Raw genomic sequence first — 18,711 nt, 5'->3', positions numbered from 1 at the left:
TCGTCTCTGGTTTTTCCAAAGTTGATAAAACTGTATGGAACGCGATGAATAAACCAGCCCCGGTTAAAGCGGTATTTCGGTCCAAATACACCCGACGATAGGAATAATGCTTGTATTTCCGACGCATTAAATGAAATTACCTACACTCTGTTAAACTCGTTAAATTCGTATTCAAGCGCTGCTGTGTTTCTTAACGATTTCTTGCCGCGGGAAATTATATAATCCCTGAAAAAGAAACTCCGCGCAGAAATACATAATTCTGTGTTCCTTTCTAGAATACGATCCGCGGGTATTAATTAACCACGTTTCTAAAACCTTCGAAACCATCAATTAACCGTATCGTATTTTTCGATACATTTGCGGTTGTCCGCGTCGCGGCTGACAGCACAATAAATGCAATATCTATGTTTCTAGTCTTCGCATGCCGAATCAGCTGAATTATCCTTTCGGTATTCCTACATTTATCGTTTATTTATCGATATCTCATCGAATTGAAACCAGATGGTGTCAGGGCATATGTAGATCACACTGCGAGTGAAACGGTTAACGGATATCGTTGGCTAAAGGAGAAACGATTATCGTGCTTCGAAAACGAGAAAATGGACGGTTTTAGGTACGCGATGCGTAATCGAACGTGCCATCGGGACGAAGGAAGAGGAGTATCGTTGCACCGATACCGAAAGCGAGTCCGCGCGTTTGCAACGCGGGCCCGTGACCGCCTCGGGTGTAATTAAACGCGGTGGCGGCGGCGGCGGCGGCGGCGGCGGCGGCGGCGGCGGCGGCGGCGGCAAATTGCATTCGTTGTCGGCACTGTGCAGAGAGCCGGGGGCCTTCGGCCCGTTTGTATTCGACAGCCTAGCCATGCCTCCTAACAGACGCCAGACACCCATCCACCAACACGCGTCTATCGATAGATCGATAGACACACCGTTAATCACAAGTATTAATCCACGAGTAAGAATTATTTGAACGAGAATGCCAAGAAATTGGAGTAACGCTTGTATCGGGTATGCGGCAAAACCAGAAATCAACCGGACGCTTTGATACCAAATATCGCAACGAGTTAAATTAAAATGTCAGTCAAGGGAGAAAAGGCAAGGGAATGGAATGGAATGGAATAAACACGAAGAAGGGCATCCGCGTAAATAAAAAAGCAAAGGCGTAAGAAAATAGAGGGAAGAGCTCGACGGACGGAAATAAGGATAAAACGACGGGGACGAATAAAAAGGGGTAGCCGGCGAGACGTAAAGAAAAAGGGTAAGGGAAAGTCGAGACGCGGCAATAAGAAAATAAAGAGATAGATAAAAATAGGAAGAAACAGCGTGCAAAACACCGATGTTAAAGAACTTGTGTAAAGAGGGGAAATCAAGTCGTCTGCGAAACCATAGATTAAAGCGTTTGATGCGACGACAAGAAGAAAAAGAAAATGTTGAAAAGTGTTTTCAGTATTATATCCATAGTTTCTAAAACCAGACTGTTCCCTTATTTGCACGATCGAAGAACGGTATTGTGTCTCGTATACACTTTGATATGAAACATTGAGCGTTTAAACGACCGAATAAATTACAAGGGGGTGTATTTGTACGTTTCTGTATCGTTGATTGAGGCTCGTGTGCGGGTAACGACGTCGGAACGCAGAACAAAATGCACGCGATAATTGGAACATTTACACGGAATACTTTTCCTCGTGATAACAATGGAAAAGGGTGGTACGAGTACTGTTCTGGTTTCCTACGTCGCGAATGAGAATTTCATTTTCACCGTTCTTGAAAGGCTAGTTCAAAATGGCCGCTCGTTAACGCGGTCAGTTTCATTGACCGTAGAGCGATCGCTATTCCTCGTTAGTAGCCTGACAAGCCGTTTTGCCAATGATTCGTAAACACGTTGCTGTGTAAGAAATCGTGGAAAGTACCAAGAAACAATGCGTGCATAATCGAGATATCCGCGCAAATGATGGGTTAACGTGTACAATGATTGATAGTTGAAGCACGAAAGAGAGGGTTTATCGAGAAAGATTATTATCGCGTTAGGAGGGCTCGAAATCGGTGCGTGGCAAGTGAGGCGGTCCTCTTTTAAGAGTAACCGTACAATCATCCGCTACAAGCTAACGTATCGCGAGCGTGACTCTAGTCACGATCCGTTTGCGATCCGGGATCGAAGGGTCTATTAAAGAAGGTGTTGAAACACGAACGTTCATCGAACACGTTTGTAAGAATTGTTTCAAGGGCAGAAATGTATGCGCGACACGATCAAACCGCAAAACAAGCAGAATTTCTTCGACCAACAAAACCGACAGAGGGGCGAAAAAACCGTTTAGAAACTTGTCGAAAAAAAGCGTGCTCGTTTGCGAGAAGAGAAAAAAGAACGAAACGTCGCGTAGGGAAGAAGGGAATCGAGAGACGAAACGATCGTCCATTGGATCGCGTTTCCGAACGTGAACACGCGAAAAGGCCGCGACAATTGATTCGTTACGCCGCGGCGCGAGGTGGGGCATTGCTCGGGCCCGTGAGAAGGTTCCTCGTAAGCAGATGCTGTCCCCCCAGACCTAACCCAGAAAAACGGAATCACCGAGCTCGTCGAAGGGACGAGAAGAAATTTTCCGGAACGTCTGGCTCGAGGAAACGCTCGTTTTACTGTTCCGTACTCCAATCGCCGCGTTGCCCGTTGCCCGTTGCCCGTTGCCCGTTGCTTCTGGCTGGCCAGTAAAATCCCCAAGTGCTGGGAAACGCGTAAAATAAGTTTCAAAGGCTTGCACCGTAGGGAAGAGAGGTGCATAAAAGAGAACTGTTTACGCGTATACGTGCCCTCCGCGCAGGATACACCGGCGAAATTCCATATCACCTCCGGCTGCGACTCTTCGGGGCTGAATAGACGAAATCGAGCTTCCGCGAAACCTCGTTTCTTCGCAAACACCGCCGCGACGCGCCGCGACGCGCCGCGCCCGCTGAAATGTCGAGCAGCTTTCACTTGTTACGTAATGAGTTCGCGAGAACTGTACGATGCAGCCCGCCATCCTAGCTTCGCTACGCACAACGTTTCGGTTAATAAATAAACCAAGTGGTTTCGAAAACGTCTCTATAAACGTTTGCAAACTGACGAACGCTCCGAGACTTTCAGTAAGCAAAGATCAAGATCACCGAATTTGTTTGTTCGTTCTGTTTCCTAGCATGCTAATAAAGCGTGCCAATTTCGAAACAACGATACTGGAGAAATTCAACGTAATTCAAAGATCGATACGTCGACTCGCGTTGCGTTGCGTTGCCAGCGGCAAAAGACGAGCAAACACCCGAGACATAGCAATTACTACTGCCGGAATAATGAAAATACGATGCGATGGATAACGACGTTGGTTGGTTGTCGAACGTGTATGTATATCGAGCGCAGGATAAAACGCTGGAATATGATTAATTTAGCAGGTTTCAGCCCCGATCTCGATAACCTGTGCACGACGCGATGCGAGGCGACGCGACGGCCAGGCCAGCTTCGCACGGTCGCGGTCGCTTTGGGTTACTCGTTTTAATGCATATTCGATGTCGGAGCGACACACAGTGCCGCATATAAGAGAATAGGTGTTGCACCGGGGTCACACACACATCGATTCGTCCGCGTGCTCGAGCAATTCGTTCGCTTGTTTACCCAGGCCGGAAACTGCTGTATTCTTGCAAGCAACAGCTGCTTCCTGACGCGAAAGATCGCTTTCGACGACGATACGCCGCGCCACGCCGGCGATTCTTCGCCGTGTGAACAGAAATTCTGGGTCTGGTTAACCGAGTCGCTTTTGCACGACCATTACGAGTACAAAATGCGTCCAATAAATGTAAACCGCGCATTCCATTATACGTACTTACTTATGTATTTTCGACTTTACCGACCGTATAAAGTAAGCATAGATTCCCGAGTTACGAATATCGGAGGAAAGTATAGGATGTAGGTTGTCGTAGTTAAATGTTTCCTCAATGTTCTTATGGAAAAATCGATAAAATTCACTCGAGGTATTCCACCACTCACGTAATGATCGACACGTAATACATAATTGTATAATGTCGAACGAGTTTAGATGCCGGCTTGTGAAAGTGCGATCATATCGACGTTGGGAATTGAACGTATTAAAGTTACGTTTCTGTATCTAATTCGCTGCGATATTATGTAATGAATTAGAATGTAACGAGGCATTAGTCCGCAGCCAGGAAATCCTGCCTCCGTTTCTTCCAACGTCGTGCTACACCCATCGTCAATCGTGACGCGAGGCCGGCGTGCTTCTACTTTTCCACCATGTTTTCGATTTATTTTTAATCGCCTTCTCGTCGACTGTATTTCCGCGGTTACGCTTTCGATGGGAGAGGGAAGAAGAAACTCGTCGTCGTCGTCGTCGTCGTCAAATATCGTACGGTGCGACGCAGCGTCGCGTTATCGAGGATCCGGCGGTTTTCGTCGTCGATCGTTCAAGAGAAATATTATTTTCCCCGGCACATACGCTCGGCAAACAGCACAGCGCGACCAAGTTTTCCTTCCTCGGGAATATGATACATAAATTTTGCGAGAGTGCTTGCATATATTCAAGAGCGCTTTGAGCGGCCGAGTTCGAAAGCTTACTCGGAACCCGCGGAGCAAAGTAAGCTCGGCCCGTTTCTCCCCAGCTTCTCTCGTTCGGTTTCCCTCTTGTTCCGTTCATGATCTCCGGTTTCTATCTACCAAGTAGGTCCTAATGGTAGGTAGTACCACCACTCCTTTTCGACCAACACTAGTTCTTCGTACACTAGTTTCCTCGGTATACGTATGTACTCGTGTTCGCGTCTACGTGTCCATAGTTTCCTTCCTCCTTCTCCTTCTTCCGCTCGTCTTTTGCATTATCGAGCTGCCCCGGGTGATCCGTTTTCCGTAATACGCAAACGCAACGCGACCGAGTCATCCAACCGACTAATTGCCTACCAAGAACTTGAAAACGAGATTTCGGTAACAAAATTTCTACTCGGGCAATGGAAGGGCATCGTGTTTTACCTAGACCTGACCATAATAACTACCCTTAAACGGACTTCCATCGGAAATGTTAAAAAAGAAATCTCTCGTCGTCGGATGATAAGTATTAATAAATTACGTATCACGAAACGTATACGTGTTAATAATGTTTAACAGAAAATATCGGCAAGTAAAATACGTTTGACATTTCTTAGAAGCTACGGAACGAATTTACGGAGAAGGAGTCAGGCTGTAATTAAGGACGCGTCGATAAAAATTAATGAAGGCTGAAACGTTCGCATCTGCTGGCCGCTCGATCGGTTCGAAACACCTACAGGTGGCAGATAAATTTGTCTTCCTGCATCCTCCTGTTTCCGTTCTTCGGATAATCTACAGTTATGGCAGGCGAATTTCAGCGCGTTAATAGCAGCCGCGTAAAACGAGCGATCGACCGACCGATGGTTGACGAACAATTAACGTCGCGTCTCGGATTATTTATTGCTCGACAAACGGCACATTTATCTCGTGAGAATTGCACGAAGATCGCCTTGGACAGGTGAACCGTAAAGAGACTACGACGATCTTCTTCTTCTTCTTCCTCGTTTGTACGCTCAAAGCTTTTTTGCCACAGGGACAAGTCGGGCGTAGTAACGGAGCTTTCCATTCTCTGTTTCCCAATTGTTCACGTTCAGAACAGTTACAATTAATAGGTAATTCTTGAAAACGTTACGAACGGCGTGAAAATTTCTCGATTACGTTTCATCTAAAGGTGTTGTATTTATTTTTGAGGGGGCTTTTCTCACCAAGTGGATTCAGTTGGAGTCTCTTTATCTTAACCCGCGAGGTTTCTCACTGGAAGCAGAATGAAATATACCCGACCGTTTCGTGCTCACGTACACCGTGTCCATCAATTCAAAGTGCTCCCGCGAGGAGAAAGTTCGCTTCGCTCGAGCGGAATTTATAAGCAGAAATAGAAACTGTGGCTCTGTTCCGCGGAATAACACCGACGCAGAGTAAAGTGAAATGTTAAGCACTGTATGATTACGAATAGAATATACGACGGACTGTAAAAGATTTACGGTCACGGCGTGGCGCGGCGCGGCGCGGCACGGCGCGGCACGGCGCGGCACGGCGCGGCACGGCGCGGCGCAACCCCGACGGGCAATCATCGCGCGTGAAAGTACGACGCGTCGCGACGCCAAACCAACGTACAGAACCGCTCGACGCTTTGCATTTCGATGCTGAATGGAAAATACGGGGGATAGAAAAACGCAGATAAGAGTACATATATGTATAACGGTGAGAAAACTGCACGAAACGCGTTAGGATTTATGGGATAGTTTTCGTACGAGATAGATTAGAAATTGTATGGCGCGAAGAAAGCTAAATTTATGAAATTGAAATACTTTCCATAAAGGATGGTAGAAATCTGACGCGATAAGTTCCTCGTTCCAACTTCTTTTTACTACGGAGAGTAATTGTAGAAACTGGGTCGAGCCATAACTCTTTCTCGGGCGATGGTAGAGTAAATTGGTACGGATAAATGTTGTAAGCGTATTGTAGAATCTTAATTAAACGTAAAAGTAAAAACGAAACTATTCTGTTATTCCGAGATATATGTTTATACTTTGTGCAGCACGATTTATTGCAAGGGAATACACGATACAGAATCTGTAGCCGGTTGGCGTGACGCGGAAGTATGTACATATGTAGTTATCACGCGGTTGCTTTTTTCGGCGCGATTGCTTGAAATTACCAAACGTTTGGTGTAAAGACCCGCGCAGAGAACCATTTATTATCGATCGATACGAGAAACATAAATATTGTTCGGTCGTAGAATGTACGAATCTTCTTCGAATTATACGTTTCTTCTGATCTACTATGATTACAATTATTTTCTCTACCCTGTATTTAAATCTTGGATTTCAGCTGCTTTACGGGTAATCGTTCCTACGCGATTACAAGGAATAGAAAAGCATGCAAAAATTCAAGATGCGTCAGCAAGATTAGCTGTTGAATAGAATTGGCGCACCCACTAATGCAATCAAAACTGCAACTCATGCGAGATTATTGATTCTTTTTGCACTGCCTACGCAAAGTCATAATCGCTAGCACCAATCCGAGTGGTGATCAAACGTTTCCCTTTACAACTTGGATTTCTTACGCGAATGTAAAAATGAAAAGGATCGAAGGACGTTACGTTTCGATTCTAAATTTCGCCTAGATAGAAGTTATTATCGCGTATTTAGATGGTACACGTTCCCCGTCGAAGCGCTCGTTGTTAAAGGCGGAAACGAGCGCGCGAATAAAAAAGTTCGGAACGCGAGAAAATTTATTCGTGCACGAGCGTTTAAGGCGTCGTTAATACGGTACGGCCTTAACGAATTCCCATGAAGAAGCACCGAAAAACTTGGGCTCACCGTCGAACGGTCACCGTGTACATCATTACGCGGCGCGCTTCCGCCTTCGTCTCTTGAAATTACAGACCGTTCGGGAGCCCAATAAATTACAATATATCGGCGTGCGAACGCGCCCCTCACCCATTGTTGAATCGTTTAACAGAACAGCCCTAATTATCCAGCCAGTTTCGCTGAATACATTTCGCGCGCAAAGAAAGCAAACGGCTAATGACGGTCCCTACAGATTTTTATCTGGTAACCAGCGCCGGAGATCGAGACCGATTTTCACGCGATCGATACATCGTCGCGTTTGGAATTGCTAATTATCCCCTATCGTATAGTTTCAAAGCGTGATTAACGAACGTTTGATAATTAAGTATATATGCATATTTAACGTTACCGGTTGCCGAACATCGATATCATTCCCATAACCCGGTGCATCGAGAAGCCAACTGAAACGTAGATGCGGAAAAATCGCTCCAAGCTTCGACGTGAATTCGCGGCCCGGAGGAAAGGGAGCAAAAACGGAGCCCAAAGCCAAGGAATTCGTGTACACGGTTTACCGTCGAGTTTCTTGCCGAGGTATAGAATCGACACGGAAATCTCGAGCGATCGTGGAAGCGTCGCGCCCCGTCGCGCCCCGTCGCGCCCCGTCGCGCCCCGTCGCGCCCCGTCGCGTCGTGCTGAGAAAAACCAGCAGCGTATTCTTATCGTGCGAATGCATTTCCGGCGCTGCTCTGACCGGAAATGGAAACGGAGGAGGATAGACCCGCGAAGAAATGCCGGCGTAACGGGGTACGTAAACGTCCCTCGTCGTTGTCGCTGATGTGCTGCTTAACGCCAAGTACCGTTCGATCTCGGCCACGTTACCGGGTGTCATAAAATCAAATCGGTGGTCGGTGTTGTATTCGTAGGAGCGTGTTCCGTTTACAGACGCTCCCCTCCTTCGTCTCCGTTGATCCTTCTCACGGTCGTTGGTGGTACCGTGTAACTCCCTTTACACGATTTTTTCATGCCGATCGGAAATATTTCGAAATGGAGAACAACTTCCACATTGTTTTGGTCAAGTGGGTTCGAATATTCCGGATAGACGATGGGCCCCGGTAAAATCTCGTAGTCGCAAGATGGGGCCTCGTTTCCTGACGCTCGAATCAACCACACTGGACTCTCTCTCTCTCTCTCTCTCTGTTTTTCTCGTGGTGTTCTCTTTTCCACTCGGCTAGTCGCGTATCCTTCCCATGGTCGCTGGTACACCTTGGTCTCGTCTCGTCTCGTCTCGTCTCGTCTCGTTCTTCGTCTAACCAGCGGCACACGTAACGACGTCTTCTGGCAGGGGTTTCACGAGACTCGAACGGTATACGTATATGTATAATGTTGCAGACTACTCCTATACGGTTCCCTCTGCTCTCCCTTTGCGGGCGGCCCCGTTTCGCCTTTTTCCTCTTCCTTTTTCTTTCCGTCCCTCGTTCCTGCCGCTGATGCTGATGCTGATGCTGATGCTGCTCTTGCTTCGCAGCCGATCCTTCCTCCCGCTTCTTCCCTGGTTCTGTAACGGTGACGCGAGCCTTTCCGTTACACGAACCACCGTGTACCGAGGTTGTTCCAGCCTTTTACCTTCCTCGGCTGCTCCGTGTTCTCGTCCGTCGTTGCATTATGGATGCAACGGGTTACCCGTGGACGAATGAAAGAAGCCGCCGTGACCGAACGTGTCCCTCGCCACCGAGAGAACCGCACACCACCTTCCTTCGTGCCTTTCCGCGATCTTCTCGTTCCTTCGAGCCGCTTCTGTTGTCTCTCTGCGCCATCCGCTCTATTTGGATCCACTCTTTTTCCTCGTCTTCTTCTTTCTTGCCGTTCCGTCTACGCGTAACCGTTTCCATCGAACCACGGTGCCGTTAACTCCCATACGATGTGTTTTTCGTTCTTACCGAACAAGGAATATCTACATATGTACTAGTAGTATATCTCATCTGCTGCTATTCGATCGCGTCCGATCGAATTTTATCTGTTTAAAATAGCTATGGCTGACGATTGTCGAGCACGCGTTCTACATTATTTATTTTTTTTACCAACAATACGTGTACGCATCGTCCAAGGATCGTCTTGTAAGATATTTAAATAGAAAGAACGATGAAGGTGTGTGTTGCGTTTGGGATCGCTATGTTAAGCGTTTCCATGTGGGTTTCTTGGTTCAGCGAAGAGGCTGGGAGTGTTTTAGCTCAACGTTTACCTAGTTGTACGGATGTCGATCACGTTACGTAACGTAGCTGCCTGTTTTGTTTTCCAGAACAACACTACGCGGCCGCCGATTCGAACAGTTCGACGCCCGCGAAGAGTTTCGTGGCCTGTAGAGTTTGCGGTGACAAAGCGAGCGGTTATCATTACGGCGTGACCAGCTGCGAGGGTTGCAAAGTGAGTATGGAATTTGAAAATGTTCCTTCATTGTTTCGTAAAAGTAGCCGTAATGATGAATATGGATTAAATTAATCTCGTTGTTAATTTACTTTCGAACGATTTACGATTTTCTCTTTTGATCGATCGGACACGAGACAGATCGTATCTCGAATTTCTATTACGACTTTTACGCGACAAAGTTTCGTTCAAGTATACGAAGCACCACCGTTCACTTTTCCCTCCAAGACCACGGAGTTGGAAAACTCCGTAGAATACATAGAAACTTAACTACGAAATCGCGAGTAGATATGTACGTGCTGTCTACGTCCAAGTTCGAGAGATACTTTAACGGAACTTTCTATACCGGGAAACGTAAGTAATTATATGTATACCGTAAAGTTTTCTTTATCTCGAAATGTTCCCCGAACAAGATGATCCCCTTCGACGCATCGTTTCCTGCGAGAAAGTTGCGCCGCTGTTATAAGTACAATTTTTCTTTCTCATCGAGTCTGCGCATTACCGGCTTCTTCGACTACTTTCGATCGCTCTCTCGCTTCTGCTCTTCTTTCCCCTTAGTTTTCTCTGTCGCCTCACTCTCTCTTATTCTTTGCCCGCCTCGTCTTATTCCCTCGCTCTCTCGTGTTTTCTCGACAACCGTGTATCGCACAGAAAGCATCGATTCTCTAGTTTTCATTCTCCGCGATATCCTTTATTCCAATCATTTCCATTCCTTTCTCGCATCAACTAACCCTCGATCAACAATTTACAAAATCTACTTTTACCCATTTTAAATGTTTATTTCAAAGTCGTCGACGTTTAGTTTTTAATACTATTGGACGAGAACGACTCGTTTGATCAAACGATCGTGATCAATATACGTCCAAGCTTTAATTGTCCTTTCTTAAAAAACCGTACCGAAGAAGAATATTTGCAAAATCAACGACGACGTCTTCAAACTATTCTTCTTCGATGATGAAAGAGAAAATACCATGCTGTAACGATTGCTTTTCACTCGTGAAAAATGAATCCGATTTTATTGTTAAATGCAATCGCTGGCATATACGATATGAAATCTGTAAAATGTGTTAGTTTCTTCGAGTCGTAAAGCCGAGTATGTATTGTCCAGCTCCGTTATTTATCGTGTATGTCACGCATCTTGACTAACGTCCGACTCCCTAATCAACGTTACCCACATTGTTGATCGGACAGTCGAACAGAAACAAATTGCTTTAGTGGCGACAGTTTGCGAAATACACGATTGTCTATGAGCACACTGGCCACCCTACAAATCGTTTATACGTCGTTCAAGGCGTGGCAATAATATTTCATTACGTATGCCAGATATTAATGGTAGAACGCGATACACAATTTCTGCAACGTGAAAATAACGCGATTATACAAATACCGTGTTACACGCGTACCGCGCGCGTTACTCAAGTACCGTGTCATACAAACCGCGTTTCTACGAGTACTGCTCCATTTTAATACCCTATTATCGGAGTATCGTGTTATTCGAGCTGTTGTAACTATTAATAGATACGCTCGTTCGTTTAATACAATTAAACTTATCGTGCAATCTGCGTTGCGATTTCAGGTACAGCAATGCACGTTGTCTTGAACTTGAGAAACATGAAATTCAAATAGCTTGAGAATATTTAGGCTCGTTTAGGCAACCGCGCACCACCTTGTGCACATACAAGATATCCAACATCATTCTCCGTTTCCCAAGAGTCGTTGGATCTATGCGAGGCAACATGAATTCGTAATTATGTATGACGTGTTGCTGGAACAGAACGAGACTCCGCACGAACGATAACAAACTGAAGGAATTCAAGTTACGCTTTCTCGATGAACTTGTTAAAATAAAAATACCAGCTTGTCGTATCGGAAAGAGAACCGCATATCGATGAATCTGACCAGGCGAACCGAAACAAGGTGATCCGAGTGACTCGAATAAAAGAAAAAAACAACGGTTATGCGAAATCGTTGGTTCGTTTCGTATTTCCCGACGGACCACGTTTCCCGGTGAAGAACTGCACTCTTGGGGTCTGCTTTCGCTATACGTGCCTTAATCTTCGCGCGAGATGCGCATCCGCCGGTGCTACACACCTGAGATTGAAACACGGAAGCCCTAAGGCCACAGTTAACGGTGAATTGGTACATTCTCGCGCTCCCACCGACAGCGCCAGCTGCACGCACGCTCGCACACCTACACACACGCACACACGCACACACGCACACACGCACACACGCACGCTTCTTTCCGATATAGCAAAATTAATTTCCCGACTGGGAAATGAATGTGCGTTCGTTGCCCCGTCGCATCTCGGTATCTCCGCGATTCAGATACGCGACGCTCTTTGCGAACAATCCGAAGAAATCAGAGACGCTCGAAATCTCTCGAGAACATTAAACATATGTTTCGATCAAAAGTAGGAAATAAAAAAGTGTAAATGTCTTGTGCCGATTATCCACAATGTCCGAATTATTCTTGCAGAAAGAAAAAATGCCACGTGTGTCTGACTATACCGAAGGGCGTTACTACTGCGACACGTTTATCACTGGCAATCTATAAAAATGTTTCCACCGATAGATCCAAAGTGCTTGGATCGAATTTACCATTGCATGCAACCAGTTAATCGCCGTAAACGTACATATTTCATAAAGAGAATTTTTAACGAATCGTTTCATGCTAGGACAGGCGTGTAATTAATATTAAAAGACGCATTATTATGATTCACGTAGCGAACGTTGCTCGAGCAAAACAGTGGAAAGTATAAACACAGACGAGGTACATATACGAATATGTAGACCTTTTTCACCTAATGTAATTTTTCGGCCCGAGTTTCTGGGCTCCCGGAACCCCATTACCATTTTCCTCTCACTCGCAACGTTATCAACAGATTCAGAAATTAACACAACAGGAAGCGAGACAGAAAATAAAATTACATAAATTTTATTATTTTTTAACGGGATGAAAGCTGTATAGTCCAGAATTGAGCATCGATCGATTAATTTCATTGGAATAACCAATCGATCGATATTATTATTTAAAGATTTCAAAATTATTAAAATACGTAAGGATCTCATCGATAAATACACCGCAAATCTTCTATTTTTTATTTTAAATTGTAATATATTATTTATTTAAAAACTAACTCGGCAACAAACGTATTATTAGACCGCACACCAGGATACAAACTAGCTATGTGGAACTATAAGAAGAACGCAGCCATTAGCTCATATTATTTACTATGTAATTAATAATTATATTAATTATATAGTAAATAATATGACCCGGGTCTCACCACGTGGAGGTTGCTGCGACTGGAGACCCACCCTAGCCTCGCCCCAACCACCCTTCCTTCCTTTGGCGAGGAATTCCAATACCTATCGAATACCTATCTGATGGAGAAGCTATCGAAAAGTTAGAAATGAGCTAGAAAAGGAGAGTTCTTAAAAGAACTGCCCAATCAAGGGACGAAGAACCTAACAAAATGTCAATACATGTGAGATGATACCACATGTTTTCGAAAAACGAAATTTAAATGTGCAACTGCACGCACGAACTCTGACCGATCAAGAGATGAAAAACCTAACAAAATGTTGATACGTGTGAAATAATCCATCACATGTTTTCTAGAAACGAAATTGGAATGTGCAACTGCACGTACGAATCCTGGTTACTAAAGTATCAATATGTACTTTATTATTAATTGTTCCTTCTTAAATAAATACTTGGATTTATGACAGTGCCTAACAAGACACTCGTACAAAACGAAGAAAGGATCCTGAAGATCCAACCAGAAATGTGCAACTGCACGTATGGACCTTGCATATTCGAATACTAATATGTATCATAATATTAATCATTTCCACTTAAATTTACGCACACGTTTCGGTAATATTTCAGAAACGGCAGGAGAACGCTTTTTTATCTTATAATCGTATACATATACATTTGTACTTATATTCGAACGCAATCTGTAGAAACACGAAGAAATATGTGGAAATATTTTCTTCTTGGTGTCTTCGTCGATCCCACGATGTTTTTCTAAAACAAAAACTCATATCCAATAAAATATATAACTCGTATAAAACAAATAAATATGAAAAAATATTTCTTCTTGGCGTCTTGATTAATCCCACGATGATATGTTTCCCTGAAACATAAATCAGACGATAAATAAAAATGTATGAAATATTTCTCCAAGAGCGATCAAAATGGAATCCGTGTACCATTTCCAATTCCATTCTTCGATGATTCTATATTCTGTAACAAGAACTTGTTCAAAGGATTAAAAGCTGAAACGAAAGTGTATCAACGAACACAGAAAAAAATAATTATACATATACCGTCAAGATAGACTAATGGTAATCGATCATAGAAAAAATGATATTATGAAATTAATATTTGAGCTTCCACTCATCAAAAATTGATATTAAAAAGTTTAAAAACATAAATATTACGTGAAATTGAATGAAAATTCGCCTCGGTGTTAAGATAAATACGAAATAGATTGAAAATTTTATTCATTCGTTACCCGTAGATTTCATTTTTCGTTTCCTTTATGAAATAAACAATTTTTCAAGACGTATACATTGCAATAATTATATTTTACTGTATTCAAAGCTAAATTAGATTCATAGAGAAAAAGCAATAGCTAACGAAAATGTCGATTCTACGCGGCAATTAACTCTCAATATGAATTATCGAATTGCAATTTGCATACCCTTTTGATGCAAGCATTCTATTTTCCATCGATTAAAACAATGATCGCGAACAAACTTTCATTTATGCAAAGAATACAGAATGTTTATAAAAAATTCGCTATTTATAAATAACAATTGGATCGCAAACGTTATTATATCCCGTAAAAATGACCAACTCTAAGAATGAATATACATAGATATATTACATATATTACAGATTTTAACACGTTACGAAGAATAAAACAATTGGTCTATTCACAGCAGTACTTTCAAGCAGTATTTCTTTTGAGAATGAACTCATAATTGGAATAAACGTCCACTCGTCTGAAATTCAAACAACCCGTGAGTGGACAATTCTTTCTTTCGCAACGCTAATTTATAAAATAAAAAAGTATACGCGAACGGTGCTTGTTATTCGTAAAATGAACCATACAGGGTTCCTTTATTAATTAAATCGCGTGCACCCATATTCGATCATGCGCAACACTAATTTTAATAACGATGTTGAGCCATTCGAGGCTTTGCAGAATCTTAGCTTGCTTCTCGATGATCCTGGTGCAGTGGCCAGTGCTTTGGCCAGCTTTTGGGCATTGGATCGCAACTCTAATTAATAAAAACGCGACAAGTCAAGATCGCAACGCTAATTTATAATAGAAAAATTCCAAACGCGATTTCTAACAATAAAAGCAACCGCGAATGGTGATTATTCGCAACGCTACCCTGAAAAGTAAACGCGAAAGATAGTAATTCGCAACGCTAAGAACAAACCGATCGGTACGTTCGCAACGCTATTCTTAAATAACGATAAAAGCAACCGCGAATGGTGATTATTCGCAACGCTACCCTGAAAAAGAAACGCGAAAAATAGGAATTCGCAACTCTACGAGCAAACGCGATTATTGTTTTATGTATACGCAACTCTATCTTTAATGGAAATACATTTATGTTTCGCAACGCTAATGCAAATCGCGTTACCCAAAAACGCTGGATCAGGTGCTGGCGTCTTCGGTTGTAGTTACAAACATAACATGCACGAAATAAACTAACTACATCAAGCTACTTCAAACTACGATAGAGTGGCACATATGGGGATGAAGTTTTAAATATCGCAACACTAAAGGGGCAACAACGCGATAAATCAACAATCGCAACGCTAATTTATAATAGAAAAAATACGAAACGCGACTTGTAAGAATAAAAACAACCCGCGAATGGTAATTATTCGCAACGCTACCCTGAAAAACAAACGCGAAAAATAGTAATTCGCAACTCTAATTCGCAATCGCGTTTACTAATAATTCGAAACGCTATTTTTAAAGCAAACGCCCGGTTTCTAGGTTTGCATAAAGACAATCGCGAATCGTATTTATTCGCAACACTGATACATATATCAACGCGATAAATATTTGTTCGCAACTCTACGAGCAAACGCGAACATTGTATATTATTCGCAACTCTAACTTTAATCAGGTGCTATTGGTACATGTACATAGACATGTACTGGCCACAAAATAAACTAACTACTACTGGTACTACAATCGGGGTAGAATTTGGGCATTGAAAATATCGCAACGCTAAATAAAAAATCGCACGATTGATCAAGATCGCAACGCTAATTTATAGTATGAAAATTACAAACGCGGTTGACATCCACTATTATGTATAATATATAAAAGAGTAAAAAAGCAACGCGAATCGTGATTGTTCGCAACACTACCCTGAAAAGCAAACGCGAAAAATAGTATTTCGCAACTCTACGAGCAATCGCGTTTATCGATAATTCGCAACGCTATTTTTAAGCAAACATTCGGTACCTAAGTTTGCAAAAAAGCAATCGCGTATCGTGTCAAGGCGCAACACTACCCTGAAAAGGAAACGCGAAAAACAGTGATTCGCAACTCTACAAGCAAACGCGATTATTGCATATTCGCTACTCTATGTATATCATAACCGCGAGTTATAGGGAGGGATGGCTGGCATGTATGGTGCAATTCATGTACCATCAGGTACATGCATACGTGAGCCAGTCAGAAAAATAAACTAACTACATACAACTACGGACGAGTTAAGTGACAAAGTAGTAACAGGAATGACTTTCCATTTTCATCCGAGGATGAAGATGAAAAGCCATTTTGTTGCAGCCCACTCTTGAAACAGTTTGTCAGGGCCTCTTCGGCTCATCGAGAGCCTTTTCTTTCTTCGGCGGTCCTGCCGATGCCTGAAACTTACGAAAGACCGGGCTCGAGATTTCGTGCAATACGTACTCTTCCAACAATATACGAATTGTTGAAAGAGCATACGTGGTGCATCTCGAGGGGGACGAACGTTTCGAAAGGGGCCTGATCACGACCGCGAGCGCGAGAGAGCGACTTTAAGAGTCGCGCGATTCGAGGAGTCGAAAATAAAGCCGAAACAAACAGCACAACTGCACCGTTTGAATCAGCAAAATTTCTACTCTCGAAATCGTAACTACAGGAACAGAACTGCCACGCGAAAACGCGCCTACCCGAGTAACTAATGTGGACAGTCCTGCCCTGACCCTACCTACTTACGTTTAAACACACATACCAGAGAATAAGTTACCTACCTACCTAACCCTATATTTAAAAAAAATGCAAAACTCAGTCTCTCGAACAAACACTCCACGGTTCTCATTCGGAATGTCCGGGCGCGACCTAAACTAGAGAGGACTCCCCGGGGTTCCTCCGACACCCGGACACAACCTCATTCATACTCTAATTGTGTACGTACCAGTTTTTGCAGTCGACTGACAAAGCTAGTGCCCATTGCGTAACTTTTATTATTTATGTAAAACATTTTAATATATTTGATATAGTCTTTATTAAAATATACTCTATATAAGATTGAAAAGCTAATTCATTATGCATTTTACAATATTATCGACGTGTATGCAATACGAACAATTGCCAAGTAAATAATAACTATAAGTTTAATATTATTATCGTGACTGATATGAATCTAATGTGAAAAAATTCTGTATCTGAATTGTAATAAACTTTTGAAACGATGCACTTCCACATCCTAACCACAAACACACATATGTGGACAGTACATCGTGCACGATACACTAGCAATGTCAGTCGCACGGATAAATTATTATTATAAATGTTAGAAACTAAGTCATCGTGCCCCGTTGCCTTCGCTCGTGCAAATAACACTTGGGCATGTGCATGAACTTAGGCAACGAACACGGAAAAGTATCCTGAAAATCCTCACTAGAACAACTGGTTATTAATAATCAACTAAACGGTATCTATTCTCAGTTAAAATGACTCGACTTGTTATATGTGATATATCAACAACAGAGTACGTTAATATTGAAAAATATTATTTTGTAACTGAGATTTAATTGTTCAAAATGGAAGACTTTAATAAAGATATCATAATAAAATAATTTACTTTGCAAATTGAAATAAGTTTGTTAAATTATTATTAAAAATATTCAATTATCCCTGGTCGATTCTGTCGTCAAAGTAAATTGTTTAAAAGATGAAACTAACATGCATGTTCCTTTGAGTTGAGAAACGACCAGTCGCGAAACGCCTTCTTGCACGTGAAATACATCATATGATGTATTAATCGATCAAACGAATATTTAATAATTATGTCAATGTTGTAAGATATTCTACTGGATCATATGATCGATATAATGCTTTCGCATTATATTAATTCGTATTCTACTCAATTATATAATTCATATGAAGTTGTGTAACATTTATTGGTAAGATTAAAAAACGCGAGTGCAAGAAGACCCTAGCCTGCGCTAAAAAAATATAACAATTCATGTTGCTACTCACGGGTATTTCTCATACCCGCGGTCACTTGACTCGTGAAAAATACCAAGTATACAACTGGTCACCCGTGTTGATTCGGATCTTTCATCCTACAACATGGTTGGGGACCAGAGGAACACAAATAGCATGCGACTCACCAATGATGAACTTGTGCCTTTGGGATCACTGCATAATGATGATGCTGCTGCCCAGTGGAAGTCATCAAAGCCCCCTGCATGCTCCTGCTATAAAGAATAAGAAAGCAATTATAATCTATTGTTAAAATTATAGAGATTTTTATGTAATAAATTTCAAAGTATAAATTTATACTTACGTTGTTCGCTCGTGGTCCAGCGCCCGATACCCCCCGGGTACTGCTGCTGCATACCAAGATCAGGTTCAAAAACTGTAAGAAAACTGTAAGAAAACTGTAAATTAGAATATATATTGTCAAA

The 18,711-nt window shown here is 42.6% G+C and overlaps 1 protein-coding gene across 1 annotated transcript in view; it reads left to right on the top strand.

The window, feature by feature from the left end:
• The window catches only part of LOC122399298 (ecdysone-induced protein 78C), an 88,457-nt gene that overhangs the window by 55,662 nt on the left and 14,084 nt on the right, over positions 1 to 18,711 (top strand). The window contains exon 2 of the mRNA XM_043399886.1: positions 9,643 to 9,767. Coding sequence (XP_043255821.1) covers positions 9,643 to 9,767 — 125 coding nt within the window. The remainder of the gene's footprint in view (positions 1 to 9,642; positions 9,768 to 18,711) is intronic.

Source organism: Colletes gigas, unplaced genomic scaffold (genome assembly GCF_013123115.1).
Source record: "Colletes gigas isolate AHSC1104 unplaced genomic scaffold, ASM1312311v1 Colletes_gigas_Sc00013, whole genome shotgun sequence".
NCBI lineage: Eukaryota > Metazoa > Arthropoda > Insecta > Hymenoptera > Colletidae > Colletes > Colletes gigas.
The sequence above is the reverse complement of the archived record's forward strand: the minus strand, read 5'-3'. Positions and strand labels throughout refer to the sequence as shown.